The 26342-nt window shown below is 38.0% G+C and overlaps 1 protein-coding gene and 1 long non-coding RNA gene across 11 annotated transcripts in view; one reads left to right on the top strand and one right to left on the bottom strand.

The window, feature by feature from the left end:
* LOC115223390 (endophilin-B1) overlaps positions 1-26342 on the bottom strand; it is a 195375-nt gene that overhangs the window by 77651 nt on the left and 91382 nt on the right. For all 10 annotated transcript variants that reach the window (XM_029793904.2, XM_029793911.2, XM_036514684.1 and 7 more), the window contains exons 4-5: positions 7905-8038; positions 5544-5636 (exon numbers count right to left, since the gene is read on the bottom strand). In XM_029793904.2, coding sequence (XP_029649764.1) covers positions 5544-5636; positions 7905-8038 — 227 coding nt within the window. The remainder of the gene's footprint in view (positions 1-5543; positions 5637-7904; positions 8039-26342) is intronic.
* On the top strand, positions 12585-22258 carry LOC118768392. Its single transcript, XR_005004207.1, has 3 exons — positions 12585-12595; positions 18574-18577; positions 22172-22258. It is a non-coding gene; the product is annotated as an uncharacterized LOC118768392 (long non-coding RNA).

Genomic DNA, 26342 nt, shown 5'->3' with positions numbered 1-26342 from the left:
AACAATGAAAAAAGAGGCAGGCAAAGAGAGGAAACGTTTTTTTCCAAGAACAATATGAAGAATATTGCAGAATTGCTGTAAGTCCTTCTCTTGAAAATGTACTGCACTTCATTTTGGGATTGAAGAATATCCTTATGTAAGAAATTGTTTTTTAAAAGAACCACAAGAGAATACAGAAATAAATAAGCGTTGATAAATATGTAGAAGGCAAAACAGCAACATTATGTTGACGACCATGCAAAAGCATAGCATTTCATTTGGAATGGCTTCATACATTGTGAAAAACATTCTAATGATACCACAGCAGATGAATGAAAGTTATTCCAGGAGTTAGCTAATTTGACGATGGATACCTCTAATTAGTAATTAAGGGGAGCAATCAGCAGATTATTACAATTGCTGGAAGTAAATGAAATATTGATCGATACTCTCACAATGTTGTCTAACATATGTTTCGAGAGACACAGATGGAAGGAAGAAATAAACAAAAAAAAAAAAAACAGACTATAGAAAATAGTGTGTTGTGTGAAAGAACATATTAGAGTGTACCAAGGGCTGTCTGATACTGTATCTAATTAACAATTGCTTCTGTTAAAATTTGATATGAAATTTATGGCAAAGTTTACCAAGATCTTCAGAACATTAAAGTTAGAAAACCAAACAGTAGTAGGCCAGTGGCATAAGGAAATAGTGAAAAACCTAAACTTTTTGAATACAAAAGTTTGTGGCATGTTGCTAAGAAGTAGACTAGCTACAGTCAGACTGTCATTGTTTTGCTCCAGCTCAATCCCAATGGAATAGAAACTGTAAACAAAAGTGTTTCAGCCATTAACATTCTATCTTCTTTCTAAGGGCAAGACATGAAACATCATCTGGAAGAGTTCAGAAGTTTTGGAGAGTATGGAGTTATCCTTTAGTCACCACAACTACATGGTCTGTTCAAGCCTGGGGTGATATTACCAGTCAGAGGGTCCAGATATGGGTTAAATAACAGAACATGGTTGTGTGCCTGAGATATACAGGACTTGAATAAGGGCTAGCTCTTAGACTTGTGTCACACAGGCCCACTGATGTATGGACATGCCTTGCTGTCATGTGAACCAGTTCTTCTGCCCAAGGGTTAAATAAGCTTGTAAAGAGAATCTCAGGAGAACAAGAGATAAGGAGAAGGAACTGAAAATAAACCAGCAGAAGGAGACACTGCTGTATCTTCCTCCAAGAAAAATCATGAATCTTCAGGTCTGACACATAAAAAAAAAGAGAAATTGTGTCTCTAGAACTACATTTTCCAGTGTAGTCTGCCATATTCAAAATGGCGAGACACAATTTGAAGGAGATTTATTGTTATTTCCAGTAGTAGAAGTAATTATGCAGAGGCTCCATACGGTTGTTTGAGATGAATGATGTATTGTTTGGAATGTCATCATATGTTGTCTCCATCAAAAAAAATCTTTCTAAACCCCAGGAAAAAATGGTAGAAAAATAACAATAACAAAAAAAATTGCCTCAGTGTAATTAAAAGATCATCTTTTATTTCTTTTTTATCTTTTCTTTTACTTTGTTCAGTCATTGGACTGGGACCATGCTGGAGCACAACCTGACAAGTTTACTGGAACAAATCAACTCGTAGCACTTATTTTAATTTTTTAAAGTCAAGTACTCATTCCATTGGTCTCTTTTGCCAAACCACTAAGCTACGAGGATGTTAACAAACCAATACTGGTTGTCAAACTGTGATGGTGGCCAAACAACAACACACATACATGAATACACACACACACACAGCTGGCTTTCACAGTTTCCATCTACTAAATACACTCACAAAGCAATGGTTAGCCTGGGGCTATAGTACAAGATATTTGTTTAAGGTGCTGCACAGTGGAACTGAACCCAAAACCACATGGTTGCAAAGTGAGCTTATTAACTGCACAGCCATACATGTGCCTTTGTAGCAAGACAATTATAACATGCTACTTGCCAGAGGTGGAATCACATATCTAATCACTGGTAATACAACTATGCCAATAATAATAAGAATAAGGAAAATCTTTCATTTAGACAACTGATGTTAATGATACACTTGATTATAACTACTCAGGAATATCCAATAATTATCTATTATAAGAACTAAAATTAAATCTGGTTGAAAACATTCTGATTTCCAAGAGCACATACATTGCTTTTTAAAATTAAATCTCAGTAGTATTTAAAATTTAATGATCTGTTTCCTTAAAATGTGGAAACACTGACATAGTAAACAATAGCTGTCCTTTTTTTTTCCTTTTTTTTTTCGCAAGAAGATTTTGATTAATATTTTATAATTATGAACTAAATCAAAAATGAAATTTAAATATATGTATGTATGAAGTATATATATATATATATATATATTATATATATATATACACACACACACACACAAAAGGTGGCCATAAAGTAATATACCATCCTGCAATATGTGAAATTGCTAGCATTCTCTTTTCTTATCTTGACTGCCAGTATTACTCACAAGCCAATTCTCATTGGATGGGGGCAGATAATAAAAAAGGCAGGGGCAAGGTAACGGTGTGGTGTGGGATTTGGCACAATCAAGTAATTGGACCATATTATTTTGAGGGCTATGTGACAGGTGATTCATATCTGGACATGCTTGGCAACAAGATGAGCCTCACGTGCATTCACATGGAAGGGGAAATCCTGTCTGGTTTCAGCAGGATGGGGCCCTTCCCCATTATGCATTACAGGCTCGCGATTTTCTGAATGAATATTTTCCAGGAAGATGGCTCAGGTGTTGCGGGCCAATTGAATGGGTACCACAGTCACCAGATTTAACTCCCATGGACATTTTCTTCTGAGACTACATTAAATCCCTTGTGTATTGTGAAAAGATTCATGACCAAGGACATCTTCTTCAAAGAATTGTTGAAACATGTGAACAAGTCAACGGCAATGAAGAGCTATTTGAGAGGGTTCATTGCAATTTCAAATGTTGTATGAACACTTGTTTAGAGCTACACGGCCAACACTTTGAACATTTGTAATGGATTACCTACTTCATTGCTAATAAAGCATACTTGATATCTCCTGTGGTGTGTGACTTTGTGGCCACTGTATGCATATATATATATGAGCACTCCATCGATTACGACGATGAGGGTCCCAGCTGATATGATCAAGAGAACAGCTTGCTCATGAAATTAGCATGCAAGTGGCTGAGCACTTCACAGACATGCGCACCCTTAATGTAGTTCTGAGTGAGATTCAGCATGACACAGATTGTGACAAGGCTGGCCCTTTGAAATACAGGTACTACTCATTTTTGCCAGCTGAGTGGACTGGAGCAACGTGAAATATAGTGTCTTGCTCAAGGACACAACGTGTCACCAGGAATTGAACTCATGACCTTACAATTGTGAGCTAAATGCCGTAACCACTAAGTCATGCACCTTCACACACACACACACACACATATATATATGAAGGCATAGAGTCTTCTTATCAAGGTGAAACTGAAGTGAGTTGGCCTTGTGGTGTACACAGAACACACTTGTCTACATATGTTCAGCTTAGCTGTGGGGCCAAGCATCAAGGCTGCCCACTGCTCTGCAACAAGAACACTCTAAAGATTAGTTTGAAAACATGTATGATAAACCTGAACATATGGGAATTAAAAGCACCGAATAGAACTTGTGGAGAAGCTCTTACTACATTGCCATCTCTGACTTTGAAGCAGCGAGGATCAACAACCTGAAGGAGAAAATAGCCCAGTGCTGGGTTCAATCAACTCCCAAATGATAGGGACCAATGCTGCAATGTCTGCAACTGGACCTGCAAATCCCAGATAGGTCTGTAGTCACATATGAGATGACATGACAAAACAGTGAACTAAGGCACAAGCATGGCTGTGTGGTAAGAAGTTTGCTTCCCAACCACATGGTTCTGGGCTCAGTCCCACTGCATGGCACCTTGGGTTGACCAAAGCCTTATGAGTGGATTTGGCAGACTGAAACTGAAAGAAGCCTGATGTGTGTATGTGTGTGTGTTTATCATCCATCACTTCTTGATAACTGATGTTATTGTGTCTCCTTCCCCATACCTTAGCAGTTCAGCAAAAGAGGCCAATAGAATAAGTACATGGTTTAGAGAAAAAAATGTACTGGGACTGATTCATTTCACTAAAAATTCTTCAGGGTGGTGCCCCAGCATGGCCACAGTATAATGACTGAAGCAAAAGATAAAAGGTAAGAACACTGTGTGGTTATGTCCTGCTCAACAGTCATTTATTGAAGAGATGACAGAGTCCAATAATAATGTGTGAAATAGAGAGAAAAAAGAATGATGGCTGAGTGAGAATGTGAGAGAAAAAGTGTATGTGTGTGTGGAAGAATGTGTATGCTCATGGGGAAAAAATGTATGGGAGAGAGAGAGAGAGAGAGAGTAAGCGTGAGAGAAAGGGAAGTTACATAGACACAGGCACACACACACACACACACACACACGCATGTAAGGAAGAGAATGTAATTGCATGCTGAGAAAACTTTCCGAAGAATTAGTATTTAAAAGCAATACATAATATATAAATGCAGCATTTACTTTTTAAATATTTGAAGATTGAAAAGTTTAAAAATTCAGAAAGAATTCTAATGTAACAATGCATTTGATTTCAAAAGTGTAATGAAATGCAAGAAGTTAAATTTTTTTAAGACAAACAGTAGTTTTAAAATATTTAAAGAGAGCTTTGAAAACATACATCTGTAACTACAACAATTGCAAAGCACATATACATACATATATATATATTTAATATTTTTGGACTAATGGATATATATCCATTAATGTGTTGATGTGTTGAGTAGATCACTGGTACAGTTTGGGCTACCTGGTATCATCTGCAGTCGGGGTATATTTCCATTGGATCTACTTCAGTAATTCCGCAGTGTTAGTTGAGATAATAATAATAATTTCTTAAGCAAAGCAATGATGGATTTGTTATAAATCTTTATTTTGTACAACAGGCATTTCGACCCATCCTGCTACTGTACCTTATGGGTGGGACTCCTTTCAACATGTTGTGCTGCATTAATTTGCAATGTGGGTCTCATCAGGTACATCTATACATAAAGATTTGTGTCTTGCTAAAGATCCTGATTTTTGGCTGTCATGTTGTTATATACCCATCTGGTTAGGGAATGAAGCATCACTAAAACTGTAGCAATGTTTCCCTAACCAGATGGGCTCATAACAATATGACAGCCTAAACTCAGGATCTTTAGTGAGACACAAACCTTTGTGTATAGATGGATCTGATAAAACTGATGCAATACATGTTGAAAGGCATCCCACCCATAAGGGACAGTAGCAGGATGGGTTGAAACGACTGTCGAACAAAATAAAGATTAATACCAAATCCATCTTCTTGATACTTAAGAAATTATTATTATTATTATTATCATCATTATATATATATATATATATATATATATGACACTTCAAAACATTCGAGAGAAAAAAATGAGAATGGAAAATTGTAGCATAAGTATTACCTGCTGACTGCCAGCTTGGCTTTTAGCCTTCCTTACACGGCTCTTGCAAGCATCAAGATCCAAACGCTTGGTTTCCAAAACTTTCTTTTCTTTCTACAAAAATTAAAAACCATACATAGAACTTCAAGCTATATGTAGAGATATAAAACTGCAGTTTGGCTCAGCAATGTATTCAGTTTGATGGGCATAGAACATATCCATTGCAGATTGTAGTTAAATACGTGTAACTTCAGCCATGTACTGAAAACTTTTCTAAATAATACACTAACTTATATGTGTATATGTGTGTATCACATGTGCATGCAGCGAGTGTGCACGCATTGAGTGTGCATACATTGTGTGTGCACATGTGCATGTATGTGTGAGTGCACATGTGTGTGTGTGTGCATGTGTGTTTGTGTGTGCATGTGTGTGTGTGTGCATGTGTGTGTGTGTGCATGTGTGTGTGTGTGTGCATGTGTGTTTGTGTGTGCATGTGTGTTTGTGTGTGCATGTGTGTGAATGTGTGTTTGTGTGTACATGTGTGTGAATGTGTACATGTGTGTGAATGTGTACATGTGTGTGAATGTGTACATGTGTGTGAATGTGTACATGTGTGTGAATGTGTGTTTGTGTGCGCATGCATGTGTGTGTGTTTGTGTACACCCATCACTGAAAAGTGAATATGATTTGGTAGCATAAACCGTGCTTTTGCAACAAGATCAGAGACGTGATGTCTGCTAAATTGCAAGGTAGGATGTTAGAGAAAATTGAGATGTCCTGAGTGAAAAAGGTATCTGGAATGACAGCTGAGAAATGCAGAGAAATGCTATTACAAGAGGTGGTTGAATGGGAAAAAAGAAGGCCTGCTGTATGTAGACCTTCAAAGGGAGCAATTATTCAAATTAAAAGGGCGAAGTTAAGGATATGAAGCAGGAAAACTACCTGGTCCACTAGGAATTATTATGGAGATGCTTGTAATGTCTGGTGGAATAATGCACAGGCCAGTCACCAGCATAGTAACTCAGCAGAAGGAAGGTGTCATACATAATGATTGGCATAGCAGCATCATTGTCAGCTGCTACAAGAGCAAAGGAGATACATTAGAGAGAGGAAACTTTGATCAGGTTATGAAAGTTACAGAAAGAGTTCAATTGATTATGAAGGCAATCAACCTAGAGAAGATGCAGTTGCCTTGTGCCTGGAAAAAATAGTACTGATGCTGTCTTCCTAGTGAGATAGTGAGATAACTGCAAAGGAAGTACTGAGCTTGGAGTAAGCCCTTATATCTGGTGTTTGTCAACCTGGAAAGGGCTTTTGACATGATTCCATACTCAATGACTGGTGGTCACTGAGGAAGCTAAGATTAAGAAAATGGCTTGTGAGACTCTATAACCCCTGTACTGAAATAGTCAGCAAGGTGAGAATCAGCAATGATTGATGGTGTTCAGGTAGACATCTATCAAAGTTCATTCTCTGTCTCATTTCTTTTCATTACAGTCCTTCCTCTAAGCTATAATAAAGGAGTTTATGACTGGTTATGTGTGGGAGTTCCTATTTGCTGATGAACAGATTAATATAGCTGAATCAAAAATAAATTTAGAAGAGAAATTACAGATCATCATCATTTAACGCCCGTTGTCCATGCTGGCACGGGTTGGATGGTTTGCCCAGGCTGGCATGCTGGAAGGCGTTGTTTTCTATGGCTGGATGCCCTTCCTAATGCCAACCACTCAGAGCGTAATGGGTGCTTTTACATTCCACCGGCATGGGTGCCATTTGCATGAAACCGGGGTGCTGCTATGTGCCATTGGCACGGGTGCCAATTTGCATGACACCAGTATCTGCCATGACTGCAATTTTGCTTGGCTTGATGTGTCTTCTTCTCAAGCACAACATAATACCAAATAGAAGCAAACCCTATAATCAAGAAACCTTAAAGTTAACTTAGCAAAAACTGAAGTATCAGAAAGAGGATAAGACCTTGCAAATTTATTAGCATGACAAAAAAGAAAGATGTTTATGCAGGTAAGGAGGCTGAGTTTACAAGGGATTCAAATTATGTCTATTAAAATAAGGATTCAATGTTATGCCTTGTTCCCAGATAATTACTTACAATTTCTTATATAATTCAGAAATTGAAAGCAAACAAAATAAAAGGCATCCAGAAGTTTTATTGCAATATAATACAACTTATATTTAATGCATTAAGATACCATAGTTTACCAAAAAACAAAAATTTTTTGTATTATAAATTAAACAAGCTAACTAAAAGTAAAACATAGACAAAAACAAAACTCATTAAAGCTGGTAATTAAATATTATTTGGCTCTTCTGAGATTTTTTTTGCAGTTGCATTTTATAATTTAAAAGGAAACTTACTGTAATTGTTCTCATGTCGCCTTCAAGGAAATTTTTCAATGGAGAAAGAAAATTATTGCAGGCAGTTTGTACAAATTCCTTTTCAGCATTTCCAATTTGCATATGTGTTTGGCCACATTTAATTAATGAATTTCCTGCAAGACAAATTGAAAATAATTGCATTTTTAGTGAAAGGAAAAAATTGTCGAAATGGAGAAAAAAAAACTGGTAATGATAAAGAAAAAAAAAAGAAAAAAAGTTTTAGAAAGTGAATAAAGTGTTTAGCAGCAATATTAGGAGTTATCACATTGACATGAGAAGATACATTTAAAGAAGACCTGTCATAGTTGACTGAACTGACCTCAGTCTGTGTATGGTACTTAATTTACTGAGTCGATATGGAAAGCAAACTCAATACACATAGGTCTTTAAGCAAAAAAGCAGAAATGTCAATATGGTACTCTACTACCCTTGGCACTCTTTTAGCAGCAAAACTGAAACTACAAATAATATTAGAAATTTAACTACAATTAATGCCCCTAAAGAAACAGTTTATAAAAATATTTCTGTTGGATAAACACAGCTAAACCTAATTTCATTATCATGAAGTTTAGCTTCCTCAAACCAGCCTTCATTACTTCTCATGTTTTCCTATTCAGCAAGTTCATTCCACTTGGTTTGTTAGCAAATCTTTACTTAAATGCCATTCTCCACAAGTATCACATGTTCACATCAGCACAGTCTTCTCATTTGCACACCACATTTGATGCCTCTTTTCCCCAGTTCTTCTTTCAGCTCACTTTCCACTGTCATTTGTACACACTAACATTACATACCATTCCTTCCTCTACATCCAATGACCAACGTTTTACTACTGCTATGAAATATCACACTTCATACACAAATGTTAAACAATCTGATTTTCATTCAGGGAAAGAATCTCTCCATTGCCAGTAGAAGTAATAAACCTCTGAACTTTTCCTACACTGTTTTTCTTTTGGCTATTATGTTTCCAGAATGCCTACACCCCACTGCTATTTAAGCCATCTAAGTAACAGAAGTATCAACTCCTAGCAAGTCATCTGAGCATTTCAATTAATATATTTTGTGGCTCTCTCACTGTTCAGGTGCTGCAGTGGGACTGAACCTGTAGCCATGTGATTGGGAAGTGAACTTCTTAAACCATGCAGCTATGCCTGCACTTGCATGTAAATGTAAGAGTATAAGGTTTCCATAATGGTTATATACCTCCAAGCTACTCTTGTGTCTTTGCAAACCCAGATACAATATATTAACAAAGTATCACTCCTACATCTTTAGCCAGAGGAGCTCCTCTATAGTTGCTCAATTTGCAGCAACAGCTAAATGTTTCTCAACAAACTCCCCACCATCTTCAAAAGAAATACAATGTTCTTGTCAGAAAAGACCCTGTTTGGATGGCTGCCTCTTTAGTACAGCCCCACTCAATGAAAGCCTAGCATCAGTGCTTCAGGAATGGCTGTGTGGTAAGTAGCTTTCTTCCCAACTACATGGTCCCGGGTTTAATCCCACTGTGTGGCACCTTGGGCAAGTGCCTTCTACTATAGCCTCGGGCCGACCAAAGCTTTATGAGTGGATTTGGTAGGCAGAAACTGAAGGAAGCCTGTCATATATATACATATATATATATGTATGTATGTATATATATATATGTATGTTTGTTACTTGTGTCTGTTTGTCCCCCACTATCGCTTGACAACCAATGTTGGTGTGTTTATGTCCCAGTCACTTAATGGTTTGGCATGTTGGTGTGTCTACATCCCCATAACTTAACAGTTCAGCAAAACAGACCAATAGAATAATACTAGGTTTACAAAGAATAAGTCCTGGGGTTGATTTGTTTGACTAAAGGTGGTGCTCCAGCATTGCCGCAGTCAAATGACTGAAACAAGTAAAAGAAAAGAAAACTGCCAAATGTCATCTTACATAACTACAATTTAATATAAGTATGATGTTACATTTTTAGTGTTGCAGTAACTGAAATATTAGATCAAATTTCATGGGATAAATAAAACAATAGCTAACATATGTCTATTCTTTGGTATACAGCCAAGCATCCTCCTCTCAACTTTAATAACAACAGCTAATGCTTTCTATCTTTGTCTCATTTAAACATCACTTTTCATTTCTCTATCAATGTAACATTACAACAAAATAGAATGGCAAGATCTGTTATCAATGCTTATAAATTAAATTAGTCTTGGCAGAAGAAACTGAAAGGAAAAGATACTGGTGAATCATCTTACTCTTTCATTAAGAATCAATACAAAAATGAAGATATTCCCTCTTCCCAGCAAAGTCCATTATTACATTGTTAGAAAATTTTCACACACAGATAAAAAAAAAGTCAGATAACAGCATCTAAAAGCAAAAACAAAAAGTCAAAATAAAGACTTGCCACTGTCTAAATAGACTGGACATAGAATAAATAACTTGTCAAATTAATCTTAAGAGCATTATACACCATAAGTATTGATCAGTTATGTCTGTATAACAAAACATGACAGAGAAATACTCAATTCATGTCACAATTCTTATCAGTCATTATTAAAAACATTTATTAGCTAATAAAATGGGTTTTGAACACAATGTTTTGATGCGAAATGATTAATTTATAAAATTGATGTATCTATTATTTCAAATTTTTGCACAAGTCCAGCAAGTTTGATAGAAGGGTTAAGTTAATGACATCGACCCCAGTACTCAACTGGTACTTATTTTATCAAACACAAAAGAATAAAAGGCAAAGTTGACCCCGGCAGCATCTGAACTCAGAATGTAAAGTCAGGTACAGTAATGATTCTGCTATTATTATGCCTTTGTTCAGAAAGATTACAATCAGGTAAAAGAAATTTCGAACTTCAAATTTCATAAAAATTTTAATGAAATTTAATGCTGGCTGACCTATATTCTTCATATATTGGGTAAAAGCATCTTTGACCGTTTGGAATTTAAACCAACCATGTCCAGCTAAAATATTCTACTTGTTTTATAATCCATAATTAGACACAGGAGTGGCTGTGTGGTAAGTAGCTTGCTTACGAACCACATGGTTCCGGGTTCAGTCCCACTGCGTGGCACCTTCTACTATAGCTTCAGGCTGACCAAAGCCTTGTGAGTGGATTTGGTAGATGGAATTGAAAGAAGCCCATCGTGTATACGTGCGCACGAGTATGTGTCTTTGTGCCCCTGAATATCACTTGACGACCAATGCTGGTGTGTTTATGTCCCCGTAACTTAGTGGTTTGGCAAAAGAGAATGATAGAATAAGTACTAGGCTTACAAAAAAATAAGTCCGGGGTCAATTTGCTTGACTAAAGGTGGTGCTCCAGCATGGCTGCAGTCAACTGACTGAAACAAGTAAAAGAATTGCTAGATCTGATATCTCACACCAACCCTAGAATATCATTCTAAAAAATTAGCAGTCAGCTCATCAAAATCTCATTTACAAAATAATGCATATTGCATCCAAGAAGTAAGGTGGAGAGGCGGTTCTGCTAGGTTCCTCACAGGCAAAGGACACAGATACAAGATTTTCTGGGCAGGAAACACTGACGGGGTTGGAGGCGTGGGTATACTTCTCGCTGAAAAATGGGTAGATAAGATACTTGAGGTAATCAGAGTAAGTGACAGAATACTTAAGATTAGAATAGTGCTTCATCATGGATTAGCAACCATTATATCGGCCTATGCCCCTCAGCCAGGGCTACCCGATGGACAGAAAGACCAATTCTATGACGCCTTACTGCAGACTAACTCGTTGACGAACGACAGAGACCTTCTCTTTGTGGCTGGTGATTTCAATGGGCATGTTGGAAAACATGCTGGGGTCTTCCATGGTGTACATGGAGGCTATGGCTATGGTTCCCGCAACGAGGGGGGAACCAGGCTCCTGGAGTTCTCGACGCAAATGATCTCATGGTTTGCAACACTAACTTCAGGAAACCTACCAGCCACCTAGTCACCTACCGATCGGGTCGACATACCAGCCAAATTGACTACATCCTTGCCAGGAAAAGGGAAAGATGGCTGCTTATAAATGCGAAAACCTTCCCAGGCAAAGAATGTACCCCACAACATAGACTGGTAGTTAGTAACTTTAGGATCAGGACTAAGAGGACGACCAGAAGACGACCAACATGGAGAAGAAGGATCTGGAAGCTTAAAGATCCTGCAAATGGACAGAGATTTAGGGACATATTACTTGAAGCCTTTGACGAAGTAGAAGGGGATAGAGCATCACAGGGGGTAGAAGACAACTGGACGTTTCTAAGGGACAACCTGCTGAGAGCCACTGACCAGATCTGTGGCTGGTGCAAAGTCCCCTCTCAACCTAGAATAACGTGGTGGTGGAACAATGTTGTAGACAGGGCTATTAGAGAAAAGAGACAGGCTTGGAAGGACTGGAAAAATGGGGGTAGCAGGGAATTGTATCAGACTGCGAAAAGAGAAGCTAGGAGACAGGTTTATTTAGCCAGAGGGGAAGCAGATAAGAAAAAGTTTGCCAATGTTCTGCGCCGTGAGGACGAAAGACTTGAGGTATTTTGCGTTGCAAGACAGTGTGTAAGAGAGAATCGTGATGTGGTAGGAGAGAAATGTGTCTGCATGGATGATGGTTCACTTGCGCTAAATGAGGATGCAAAGAGAGAGGTGTGGAGACGCCACTATGAAATGTTGCTGAATGAAGAAAATGAATGGGATAAAGAGAGTTTGCCGAATGTCAACCCCAACAGAGGGACCAGCTATCCGATTTGAGAGTTCCTTGGTAATTGAGGCAATTAGAAGCATGAAGACAGGGAAAGCCCCAGGCCCATCAGGTATTACTGCAAAGATGCTCAAAATATCTGGTAGTGTCGGCTATAGCCTAGTCACCCGTATAGTTAACCAGGTAATACACGAAGGAGTCATATCCAATGACTGGTGTAGCAGCATAATAGTCAACTGCTACAAAGGTAAAGGTGACGCCCTAGATACAAATAATTACAGAGGTATCAAGCTGTTGGATCAGGTAATGAAGGTTACGGAGAGGGTCATAGCCCAACTAATTAGAGAGAGAGTTAATTTAGATGAGATGCAGTTTGGACTCGTGCCAGGGAAAAGCACCACTGATGCCATATTCCTGGTAAGACAGCTGCAGGAGAAATATCTAGCCAAAGATAAGCCCCTGTACCTGGCATTCATTGACATGGAGAAAGCTTTCGACAGGGTCCCCCGATCCCTTATCTAGTGGTCAATGAAGAAACTAGGGATAGATGAATGGTTAGTGAGAGCTGTGCAAGCCATGTACAGGGACGCTGCTAGTAAGGTGAGGGTTGGCTACGAGTACAGTGAAGAATTCCGGGTAGAGGTAGGGGTCCACCACGGTTCAGCCCTCAGCCCCCTCCTATTTATCGTAGTCCTCCAGGCAATAACGGAGGAATTCAAGACAGGATGCCCCTGGGAGCTCCTCTATGCTGATGACCTTGCTCTAATTGCTGAGTCACTATCAGAACTGGAGGAGAAGTTTCAGGTGTGGAAGCAAGGATTAGAATCGAAGGGCCTTAGAGTCAACCTAGCTAAAACCAAAGTCCTAACAAGTAAGAAGGTAGACAAGTCACAAACGCCTTCAGGTAGATGGCCTTGCTCGATCTGTAGAAAAGGTGTAGGTAGAAACTCTATAAGATGCACCAAGTGTAAGCTATGGACACACAAGAGGTGCAGCAACGTCAAGGGAAGGCTAACTAGGAAGATAGTTTTTGTATGTGGCAGATGCTCAGGAGCAATAAACACTGAAAATGCGCAGAGAGCAACTTCTGCCACATTCCAGGGAGAAAAACTAGAAATAGTTGATAGCTTCCGTTACCTAGGTGACCAAGTCAGTAGCGGGGGCAGGTGTGTTGAAAGTGTAACTGCTAAAGTAAGAATAGCTTGGGCAAAGTTCAGAGAGCTCTTACCTCTGCTAGGGACAAAAGGCCTCTCGCTCAGAGTAAAAGGTAGACTGTATGATGCTTGTGTACGAACAGCCATGCTACATGGCAGTGAAACATGTGCCGTGACTGCTGAGGATATGCTTCAGCTCGCAAGAAATGAAGCCAGTATGCTCCGATGGATGTGTAATGTCAGTGTTCATACTCGACAGAGTGTAAGTACCTTGAGAGAGAAGTTGGACCTAAGAAGCATCAGTTGCGGTGTGCAAGAGAGACGTTTGCGCTGGTATGGCCATGTGGCGAGAATGGATGAAGATAGTTGTGTGAAAAAGTGCCACACCCTAGCTGTTGAGGGAACCTGTGGAAGAGGCAGACCCAGGAAAACCTGGGACGAGGTGGTGAAGCACGACCTTTGAACTTTAGGTCTCACCGAGGAAATGACTAGAGACCAAGACCTTTGGAAGTATGCTGTGCATGAGAAGACCCGGCAGGACAAGTGAGACCATTCACCCATGGCCTCAGTGCACTTATGCATACCTTTCCTTCTTGGGACACAAAACCCTACTTGTGAAGACCTGTTGAGGCAAGTGAAAATCAAAAAATCAAAAATCAAAATCGATCAACAGGAATGGAAATTGTAGCTGTGATACCAGTGCTGGTGGCACATAAGAGAACCATCCGAATGTGGCCGTTGCCAGTGCCACCCTGACTGGCTTCCGTGCCGGTGGCATGTAAAAAGCACCATCCGATCGTGGCCGTTGCCAGCCTCGCCTAGCCTCCGTGCCGGTGGCACATAAAAAGCACCATCCGACCGCGGTCGTTTACCAGCCTCGCCTGGCACCTGTGCCGGTGGCACGTAAAAAGCACCCACTACACTCATGGAGTGGTTGGCGTTAGGAAGGGCATCCAGCCGTAGAAACATTGCCAGATCAGACTGGGCCTGGTGCAGCCTTCTGGCTTCCCAGACCCCAGTTGCACCGTCCAACCCATGCCAGCATAGAAAGCGGACGCTAAATGATGATGATGATGATGATGAATTCAAAACAATGTGAATAAATAAGCATTACTTTTGACAGAATAATATGAAGTATAAACGGTTACTTTTGAATCGAATTTAAAGTTTATTTTCTTTGTAACAGTCAAGATATTTCCTATATAAACAGAAAAAAAAGCAAAACTGAATCTGTTAGCCTTTAGATAATAGTTACTATATCTGTTAGAAAGCCAGGCAAATCTACCTCAGATCACTTCTGACCAACTTAAGAAAAAAAAGGGTCATATTAGCTAAAGTGGTCCTAGATATATTATAGCTAAAAAAATTTTTTTTAAAGTGTATTAATCAGGGTTGACCTACAGTTCAACAAGAACACTAACAAGACATACAATTCCATCAACAAAAGAATAGCTAACCAATAGAAGTGGTTTTTGCATAACCTCTCAAGCTGTAAGAAACAGTAACCAAATCTCATAAACACACCAATCAGTTCAACAGGGAGGAAGTTAAATGCCAGGTGTTAAGAGATTCAGGTATTAAAGAAAGATATGAGAACACATTTGTTGCTGCAGAAGAGATACATAGCCACCCCACACTATATAAGAATGAGTGGGAGCAACTGGCGTGGAGCTGGAAGGAGTGATAAAGATGGTGCTGATGAAGCGTCAGAGCATACTCTCAAAGGACAAGAAGGTGATTGAAAGAGAGGTTGGGAGCTAAAGATTGTTATATGTGAGGTATTATAGTTGCTTTGGCCAGAAAAATAAACAGTTGTCATCTCATGGCTGGGTACTAATTAAGCAGTTATTCAACTTCAGATTTGAAGATTCAATAATCCATATATGTGAATAATTGTGCAAGACCTGTTCATCTTCTGTTAAATATACAGAAATTAAAAACTTTTTATATGCTCGCACACACAGTAGATCTACATTTGTGTCACTTTTCATCAGTTTTGTTATTAATTATCTAAATGGTTATATTGAAAAACTGGGGTCTTTCAGATAACATGACCGGCAAAAATAATACACTTTTCAAATTCCATCAATAAACAGAGCAGTAAAAAAGATGAAATGAAATGAAATGTTTTGCTAAAATTCAACAAGTAACTTTACCATTGTTATCGAAATTCCAGCAATGGAGCTTTGTTATTTTGTTATAAACTAGCCTCTTCTTTATAGAAAACAAAAATTCAAAGAATTAAAAATAGATGCTCACACCCCCATGAAAAAAAAAGGAAAGAAGGAAAAAGAAAACAGTGAAACCAAAACAATTAATAGCATGGTAACATAGAAAACAAGCAGTGATAAGCTGACTTCACTTTACAACAGCTGTTATTTTATCGGAGAAATTAAAGAAGATAATGATGACTTCCCCAAGGAATAAGGAAAACTAACAAAAGAAAGAAAAAAAACTAATGATAATAATCCACCCACCACATGTTAGAAAAAATCCAAGAAAAACCTGAAAATCAGCACTGTTGGTTCATATGTGTAGGTGTAAATTAAATTGGAGATATTATCGAGTCATATCTAATTTAAAACAAGTCACATTCTGTGAAGTAAATCTAATCACTAGCCAGAAAATATTGTTTAAAATGCAAGAGAATAAGCTTTCAATTATACACAAATGACTGAATAAAGCATTGATTGAAAAATAATGAGCTGACAATATCTATAAAGCATCACTTCATTCAATAACTCTCTAACCTGATCCTGCACATAATCTTTTTGTTTTTGCTTTTCATTTAGCTCAGTGGTTTTCAACCAGGCACCATATAACTTTGGGCAATTCCAAGATTTTTTTGTTAAAATTTATGTGCTGCAATTTCTATAATACACAAAATATTTTAATCTTTCATGAACAATTCTTAATAATGTTTAATTATAAAAAATATGGTAGGATCTTTTTTTCACCATCATCATAGTTTAGCGTCCGTTTTCCGCGCTAGCACGGGTTGGACGGTTCGACCGGGGTCTGGGAAGCCAGGGGCTGCACCAGGCTCCAGTCTGATCTGGCAGTGTTTCTACAGCTGGATGCCCTTCCTAACACCAACCACTCCGCGAGTGTAGTGGGCGCTTTTTACGTGCCACCTGCACAGGTGCCAGGGGAGTCTGGCATCGGCCACGATTGGTTGGTGCTTTTAACGTGCCACCGGCACAGAAGCCAGCCGAGGTGGCGCTGGCATCGGCTACGTTCAGATGGTGCTTTTTATGTGTCACCGGCACAGAAGCCAGTCGAGGCGGTGCTGGCATCAGCCACGTTCAGATGGTGCTTTTTATGTGCCACCGGCACAGAAGCCAGTCGAGGCGATGCTGGCATCAGCCACGTTCAGATGGTGCTTTTTATGTGCCACCGGCACAGAAGCCAGTCGAGGCGGCATATATATATATATATATATATATATATATATATAATATATATATATATACATACATACATCAAATGGCCATAGAGGTTCAATAGGAATCAAATAGGCCCATAGGTACAAAATAGTTGAGAACCACCGATTTAGCTTCTTGGACAATGGAGGGACAAAGCACATGGAATGTATTTCTTCCAGAGCCTCTAAATATCGGAGTGGGTGGACAAATGCACTGATCCCACCCATTTATGTTCAGTTTGAATTGATGCAGGGTAAAAATGAAGATTTCAATCAAGGTTCATGAACAATATAGTTTTAGGGGAAGTTTGATCACCCAGTCAGCTAGAAACCATACACTATCATCTTACCCTTTTTGATGCCATCCTTCCTGAGACTACTTCTGACTCTATGATACAAATTTCTTGATTTAGAACAGAAAATTTGAACCATGATATAATCTAAATGAAAAACTTCCAACAAAATTTCACATTGATTTAGGTTTCAGACAGCAGTAAAATAATGAGCAAGTTATTTTACAAAATTCTTATTTATTCTTGAAATTAACTGAAAGAAAGACAGTATATTTCGACAGAAATAGGGTTATGAAAGGGCTAAAAAGATTCAGATGCCTGAAGGTAAAAAAAAAAAGACGAGATCATAGTTGGAATGCCTTTCAACATCTCTACCCAAGGATCAGAGTTAAATCTTGAAGAGGAGTTAAATAACAAACAGCTTCATTAACATTATCGCGAGATATGAGCTAAACTAGGAGTGGCTGTGTGGTAAGTAGCTTGCTTATGAACCACATGGTTCCAGGCTCAGTCCCATTGCGTGGTACCTTGGGCAAGTGTCTTCTACTATAGTCTTGTGAGTGGATTTGGTAGACGGAAACTGAAAGAAGCCTGTCATATATATGTATGTAGGTTTGTGTGTGTATGTTTGTGTGTCTGTATTTGTCCCCCCCACCCCAACATTGCTTGACAACCGATGCTGTTGTGTTTACATCCCCGTAACTTAGCGGTTCGGCAAAAGAGACCAGTACTAGGCTTACAAAGAATAAGTCCTGGGGTCAATTTGCTCGACTAAAGGCAGTGCTCCAGCATGGTCAGAGTTAAATGAATGAAACAAGTAAACGAGTAAAAGAGTAAGAGAGAGAGAGTAAACACTAAAGAAGGTTTGATATAATTCTAATTATTAATATATGATTTGAAAAGTACATTGAGTAGCAAGTTTGAAAGCCAAGTTTAGTACTACAGTAGCTTTAGTAGTTCTGAAATTAGACCAAATTTTTTAATAATGTCTGAAAATAGTAGAGGTTACAAAGTACAGTTAATAATTGTTCCAAATTCTGAGTACCAGACATAGATAAAAATAAGTAGTGTTAAGAAAGGTAAAGAGATAATAGAGAAAACAAATTTTTTAAAACTTATAGAGAATTGAATAAATACAGATTCACTGAAAGATAAAGTTATTATTCACATAACTTCCATCTTGGTGAATAGTTAAATTCTATTTCTAGAATAAAAAAGGCTTCTTCAGAAAGTCAATAAATTGGCTATTTTCCACTAAATATTCTATTCATAACAATCATTTAGTTAAAAAAACCCAAAAAGAACAGTGTAAAGGCAACAGAGAAGTTCAGAATTATGAAGAAGCTCTTAATCATTTGTACAGTTTGTTCAAAAAGTCTCTCTGCAGTGAGTATTTTATTGCAAAATAAATATTTTATAAGCTGGTATAAGACTGTAAAAGAATATATTAGGCTTTACAAGACTTTAAAAAAACATTATAAGAGGTGTTAAAAGTGTCATCCTTCATTTCAATACATAAGTTGACTCAGTGATAGCCAAGTTGCGCATGCACAGGATGACAAAAGTTCACTGTGGAGAGACTTTTTGAACATGCCTCATATTGTAGTTCATTAGCACTATAACTCCTGGGTAAAACTGACATAACAAAGTGGATAAGATGCTGGATTATCAGCTCATATGTCTGGAAATTGTAACCACTGTAAATGATTTGTTGTGTATGCAGCGACTAGTTAATTCTACTTGTCTACATGTCCTAGCTGTCAAGAACTGGTTATCACATCTTCTACTAATATCACCCAAAATAGACTGGCATTCAATCCAGACAAATAGTCTTATCTGTTTCCTTAACAGCATAAAACTAACTAACCTTTAAAAGCCTCTTGCAGATTAGGAGACAGTTACATTATTTTTCTTTCTTACTTTTTAATTTTCTTTTTTCATACATACTCATTGAGATATCACTCAAGACAATCTCTATTTAATAATGCAACTAAGAATATACTGGGATGGTGTCACACTGCCTGCTTCAGACCCATATCTGTAGCTTAATATATGTGATAAATTTATAAATGGAAAGGAGGTAGGAATGATATTGAATGCATAAATTGATATGGCCATTCTGCTAAATTGTTTTACTAAATCATGTTAGGGGATGAATAGATTTTAAATGCATATTTAACAAGTATCAATAACTATTATGGAAATAAATTCAGAGAGAGAGAGAGAAAGAGAAGTAAAAGAAATATGAATTACAACCACAGTAAAATCAATAGAAAAATTTTTTTCATGCTATGTTAGCAAAAGATTTAGAACAAAGCAAAAGTAAGCCAAAAGAAAACCACTTAATTCCTTTTGGGGATTTATCTTCTCCAAATCTGGCCATTACATAATGTGAAAAAAGGAAAAAGATTATTTCAATTTTTCAAAATAGATATTATTGAAAGACAGCTTGTGATGACAATGCGTCTTACATAATCCCTGTTCCTTTCCAGATGTTAAAGAAGGGGATGAGAAAGGATAACAGATTGATGTTATCGTTTTGCACAAGAAACAGGAGCCATGTCATCATAACCTTAGAAATACAAGGAAAAAGTCAACTAAAAGAAAAAGCAGAAATCTGTGAAGAAAACTGATCATAATCTTAATAAAAAGAAGACAATATACTTTTCTCAGTGCCCCTTTTACTAGTTTCAGTCATTGTTGTGAAGTCATGGTAGGGTGCTGTCTTCAAGAGTTTTAGTCAATTAAATTGTTTTATCTGGTACCAGTGCCCCCTGACTGGCTCTGTGCTGGTGTCATGTAAAAAGCACCATCCGAACATGGCTGATGCCAGTGCCCCCCAACTGGCTCCCGTGTTGGTGTGACGTAAAAAGCACTATCCAAACATGATCGATGCCAGGGCTGCCTGACTGGCTCCTGTGCCGGAGGCATGTAAAAAGCACTATCTGAACATGATCGATGCCAGGGCCCCATGACTAGCTCCCGTGCCAGTAGCACATAAAGTGCACCATCTGAATGTGGTTGATGCCAGTGCCCCCTGACTGGCTCCTGTGCTGGTGGTATGTAAAAAGCACTATCCAAACATGATTGCTACCAGTGCTGGTGGTATGTAAAAAGCACCCACAAGACTCTCGGAGTGGTTGGTGTTAGGAAGGGTATCCAGCTGTAGAAACATTGCCAGATCAGATTGGAGCCTGGTGCAGCTACTGGCTTTCCAGACCTCAGTCAAACCATCTAACCCAAGCCAGCATGGAAAGCAGATGTTAAACGATGATGATAACGCAAATGGCAAAGCTGATTGGGGATAAAAAGAAGTAGCTAAAACAAAATGTCACAGTTATTTTTGCTTGATTCATTGATTAATCTATTTCCCATGATACATATTCAACAGGTTCAGCAAAGTCACTGTCTACCAAATTTCACTCATAAAATTTGGATCACACCGGACCTATAGCAGAAAATATTTGTTCACGGTGCCTTTCAACAGGGTTGAATCAAAGACCATATGGTTGTAAAGCAAACTATTTCATGACACAGCCATGCCTGTATCTTAGCACACTCACCAAAGGGACATTAAGTGTAGTCACCTTCAGTTGTTTAGTCTGTTTTAACCAAAAACAGAAACCATTTCTGTCATAAATTCTTAAGTCCCACAGAGAGACTGTTTATTATACCATTTATATTTTATATATAATCATGATGATCATCATTATTTAACATCCATATTCAATGCTAGCATGGGTTGGACAGTTTGGGATACATTAAGTCAAAGGACTGCATTGTACTCCAGTGTCTGCTTTGGCATGGTTTCTATGGCTGGATGCCCTTCCTAAGTCCAACCACTTCACAGTGTGCTGGGTACTTTTATTATGCCACCAGTACTAGTGACGTCATTATGTATCTTACAAATTAAGAAACACGGGTTAAGGTATGATCGAAGAGGTTAGTGCGTGTGTGTGTGTGTGTGTGTGTATATATATATATATATATATATATATATATATATATATACTCTTTACTCTCTTTTACTTGTTTCAGTCATTTGACTGCGGCCATGCTGGAGCACTGCCTTTAGTCGAGCAAATCGACCCCGGGACTTATTCTTTGTAAGCCCAGTACTTATTCTATTGGTCTCTTTTGCCGAACCGCTAAGTGACGGGGACGTAAACACACCAGCATCTGTTGTCAAGCAATGCTAGGGAGACAAACACAAACACACAAACAAACACATACACACACACATATATATATATATACAAATATACGACAGGCTTCTTTCAGTTTCCGTCTACCAAATCCACTCACAAGGCATTGGTCGGCCTGAGGCTATAGCAGAAGACACTTGCCCAAGATGCCACGCAGTGGGACTGAACCCGGAACCATGTGGTTGGTTAGGAAGCTACTTACCACACAGCCACTTCTAATAATCATCATCATTTAACATCTATGCTGGATGGTTTGACCAGAGCTGGCAAGCTGGAAGGCTGCACCAGAATCCAAGGATGTTGTAATACATTACAGGTCACAACACACTTTTTGTATGTTTCTTTTTAGCATCAGAACGATGCCACACTGCTGGCAAGGTGAGCCAACAATCCCTCTGATTCAAGGTTTAATCTGTTTCAGGGTCACTCATTTACAGCTGAGTGAACTGGAGCAACAGTATAATGGAGTGTTTTGCTCAAGAACACAATGTGCTGCCTGGTTCAGGAAGTTGAACCCATAATCTAGTGATTATGAGTGCAACACCATAACTACTAGCCCACTCACCTACTTATGTGTGTGTGTATGTATGTACATATATATATACATACACACACAAGGGATGTATGAAAAGTCTTGAGCTTCACAAAAAACAAAACATGGTACAAGACTTCAAGACTCAAAGGCTGTGAAGCCTCAAAACTTTTCATATACCACTCATATATGTGTATATATATATATATATATATATATATAACTGCATGTATTATGTGTATAAGTACAAAGTCAGAAGTCATCACTTGCAAGGGAGTATGCTTTTTCTAATTGTTTTAGGAGCCTGTGTAGGTAGAATCAGACAAAGGCATTCTCTCAGCCCTTTCCCCTTTTCACCAGCAGAACATCTAGAATGTGACAACTGGAGAGAGAAACGGCAGCTAAATCTTAGTAGACTGGAGCAACATTAAAGAATAATAAACAAGAAAGATAATGTGGCCTCTAAAAAAAAAATCCTCAAGCAAGTTGTATACTTTAAACTGAAAACTGAGAATGTCTCTTTTAGGAAGCCATTTTGAATTAGGAGGAAACATTATAAGATTTTTAAAACTCAAAGTTATAGCCCCACACCAACCAATGATTTGTGAATGAATTTGGTGGATGGAAACTCTATGAAGCCCATCTCACACACACACAAGCATGAGTGTGTGCCTTTGTGTTTGAGTAGGACTCCCAGCCGGTATTTCACAACTAGAAGTGGTACTGGTTTGTTTACATCCCTTTAACTTAGCAGTTTTGACAAAAGAGGCTGCTAGGATAAGTACTGGGGAATGATTTGTTTGACTTAACTCTTCAAGGTGGGACAGCAGTATGGTTACAGTCCAATGACTGAAACAAGTAAAAGATAAAAAAATACTAAAAAATACTAACAGGATTAACAAAAATATCCAAATTAAGTCTGCAATCTGGTTGACAGAAAATTCTATTTTTGGATTTTACTATCTTACTGCACAACTTTAATAGAATATATCACATGTGCATGCAAAAAAAAATATCATTTGAAGATTTCTTTTGATAGGAGATAATCAACAATTGCATTATTAAATACATTACTGCTTTAGAGATCTGTCGGTTGGCTTAGCATGACTCACCAACAACAAACAGTCTGGCAATGTATCAACCTCAATATAGTATCACGAAGGAAGCCTCTATGTGGCTATTTGATTTGCTAGAAATAGTAGCTAAATTTCCTTTAAAATCATACCTACCCAACAGTATTCAAAACAAAAATGATACAGTAATCACTTGACTATTGTAGGTATTATGTTCCAAAAGCCTGCAATAGGTGAAAATCTGAAGTAGAAACAGTACTGTACTGTATTTTATTATTATTATTTTTATAATTTGCATATATGTTTTATTATTTTTGTATATTTAAGCTTTTATAAACTCTCCCCACACTCTTAGGAGTACTCGTGTCTTCTCCTTTTTTGCCTCCCGAGTTTCGTTTTCCATACAGTATGTGCGATTCTTTGTTTACTCATTTACAGTACACTATGTATTTTCTTTTAATATATTTTAGTGAATGTGTTATACAGTGCAGTACTGTACTGTATTTTCATTTATAAATTTTTAGGCATGAAAATGCTCATTTTACCACAGAAATAATTAAAACCTAAAAAAAATATAAATACTTGCAATATATTGAGGAGTCGCCAATGCAAATTTACATATATTAACCAAAAAAATCTGCAATGTACTGAGGGCATGATAGGTGAACAGCGAAATCATGTACATTGAATGTGACTACCCAATTAATAAAAAGGGTAGAATAATACTTTCCATCATAGATCTGCACAATCTGGTATGACATGGAACTAAATAGTGCAGCACAGAAGGAATAAACTTCTCACATGAACATAATGATGTGAATGAGAAGTTCTGAAATAAGATGTTCAATTGAGACAAACTAAAATCCATTTGAAGAATGAAAATATTGGAACATGCTATACTATACTCTTTGCTCTTTTACTTGTTTCAGTCATTTGACTGTGGCCATGCTGGAGCACCGCCTTTAATCGAGCAACTCGAACCAGGCACTTATTCTTTGTAAGCCCAGTACTTATTCTATTGGTCTGTTTTGCCGAACCGCTAAGTGACGGGGATATAAACACACCAGCATTGGTTGTCAAGCAATGCTAGGGAGACAAACACAGACACATACATATATATACATATATACGACGGGCTTCTTTCAGTTTCCATCTACCAAATCAACTCACAAGGTTTGGTCGGCCCGAGGCTATAGTAGAAGACACTTGCCCAAGGTGCCACGCAGTGGGACTGAACCCGGAACCATGTGGTTGGTAAACAAGCTACTTACCATAAAGCCACTCCTGCACCTATATCTTACTATATCATACAAAATATTGAAATGCAGGTGTGGCTGTGTGGTTAAGAAGTTTCCTTCCCAACCATGCGGTCTTGAGTTCAGTCCTTCTGCATGGCACATGACTAGACAAGAACAATTTTTAAAAAAATGAAAATTTGAAAAGAAAAATCATAAATGGCAAAAAAAGAAAATGAATTAAAAACACTCATTAAGAGACCTAAATCATCTGTTCTTTTTTTCCTTCCTTTTTCTTGTATTGGTGCTTGTCTATTACCAAACATGTCATTACAATTAACAGTTGAATATTTCATTGTTTGGAGGACATTAAAGAAATCTTCTACCATAGCCTTGGACAGACCAAAGCCAAATGGTTGATGGAAACTGACAGAAACCTATTGTATAGAATGTGTGAGTGTGTGTGTTGATGTCATGATGGTTGTAAATGAGCATTCCTGTCATACAAGTGATGTTTATGTCCAGTCTTCAGTGGAAATCGTGTTTGGCCATAGGGAAATATTACCTTGCTTGGAAATAGGTTAGAGTTGGCAACAAGAAAGGCATCAGGCCATGGAAAATTTGCCTCAACAAATTCTATCTGAGCCATGCAAGCATGGACAAGTGAACTTTAAATGATGATGAGGACTACATTATAGTATGCAAAATAACAAACACTGTACACACATTGCCTTATGCCACTAAAAGCACATTTACTGTATGGTTTGCACACACACACACACACACCTTACCATCTTAATAGTTCATTTATCTGCTTGTCAAAAATCTACATTGATAAACATCCAACACCAGTAGCAACAGCTGGAATAGAACTAAAACTATTCACCTCAAGTAACAGAACTACACATGGCTTGAATACATTGAAAGGTAAATTTGTCACATATACAAGAAGGCATGCAAGAGACACAGGGTGAAATCAATATTGTCCTGAACAACCATACACAAGGAACACCTGCTTGTATTATCACTGGGACTGGACTATGTGAAAAATACTTAACTATCTTGATCAATGTACTTGTAAAGAATTCTACAAAGTATTTAGAGTTTATAACTGTAAGCAGCAGTAGCACTGTAAATGTGATGGGTGTTTTGCAGGTGTGTTTAGGTTCTAATAGTTTCTTATTTTCATGGTTACAGAATCAGGTATTGCTGTGTAGTTAAGAAGTGATCTTGGCTTCAGTCTCACTGCAGGGTAGTTTGGGTAAGTGTCTTCCACTATAGCTCCAGGATAATCAAAGCCTTCTGAGTGGATTTGATAGGCAGAAACTGAGACAAGCCTGTCATATATCTGTATGTATGCTTGTGTGTACCCTTATCCTAGACATCAAGCGATGGTTGTAAATGTTCATCATTATTATCATCATCATCATACAAGTGAGATTGTTTCCAATCTGTGGAAAGCATGACTTATGCATGGGAAAATATTACCTTGCTTGGAAAGCAGATGAGGGTTGGTGACAAGGGCAATATGTTTGTACAAAATCTGCTTCGACAAATTCTGTCTGATCCATGAAAGCATAAAAATAGTGATGATGGTGATAATCATATATCCCATGGTAGCTGTCATAGTATCTGAGCAGAAAAGAGGAATTTCTTCCATGCCAATTAGGATAAGAGGGAGTCCCTAATAATTGCACAGACATTACCATATACTTTAATATTCTTTTTATTAATATTACTTTGTTACTAACAACCAGAAAAGCTCACCAGATCAGCAATTTAGCTTTGGATTCATAATC

This window comes from Octopus sinensis, linkage group LG2 (assembly GCF_006345805.1).
Source record: "Octopus sinensis linkage group LG2, ASM634580v1, whole genome shotgun sequence".
Classification (NCBI taxonomy): domain Eukaryota; kingdom Metazoa; phylum Mollusca; class Cephalopoda; order Octopoda; family Octopodidae; genus Octopus; species Octopus sinensis.
The sequence above is the reverse complement of the archived record's forward strand: the minus strand, read 5'-3'. Positions and strand labels throughout refer to the sequence as shown.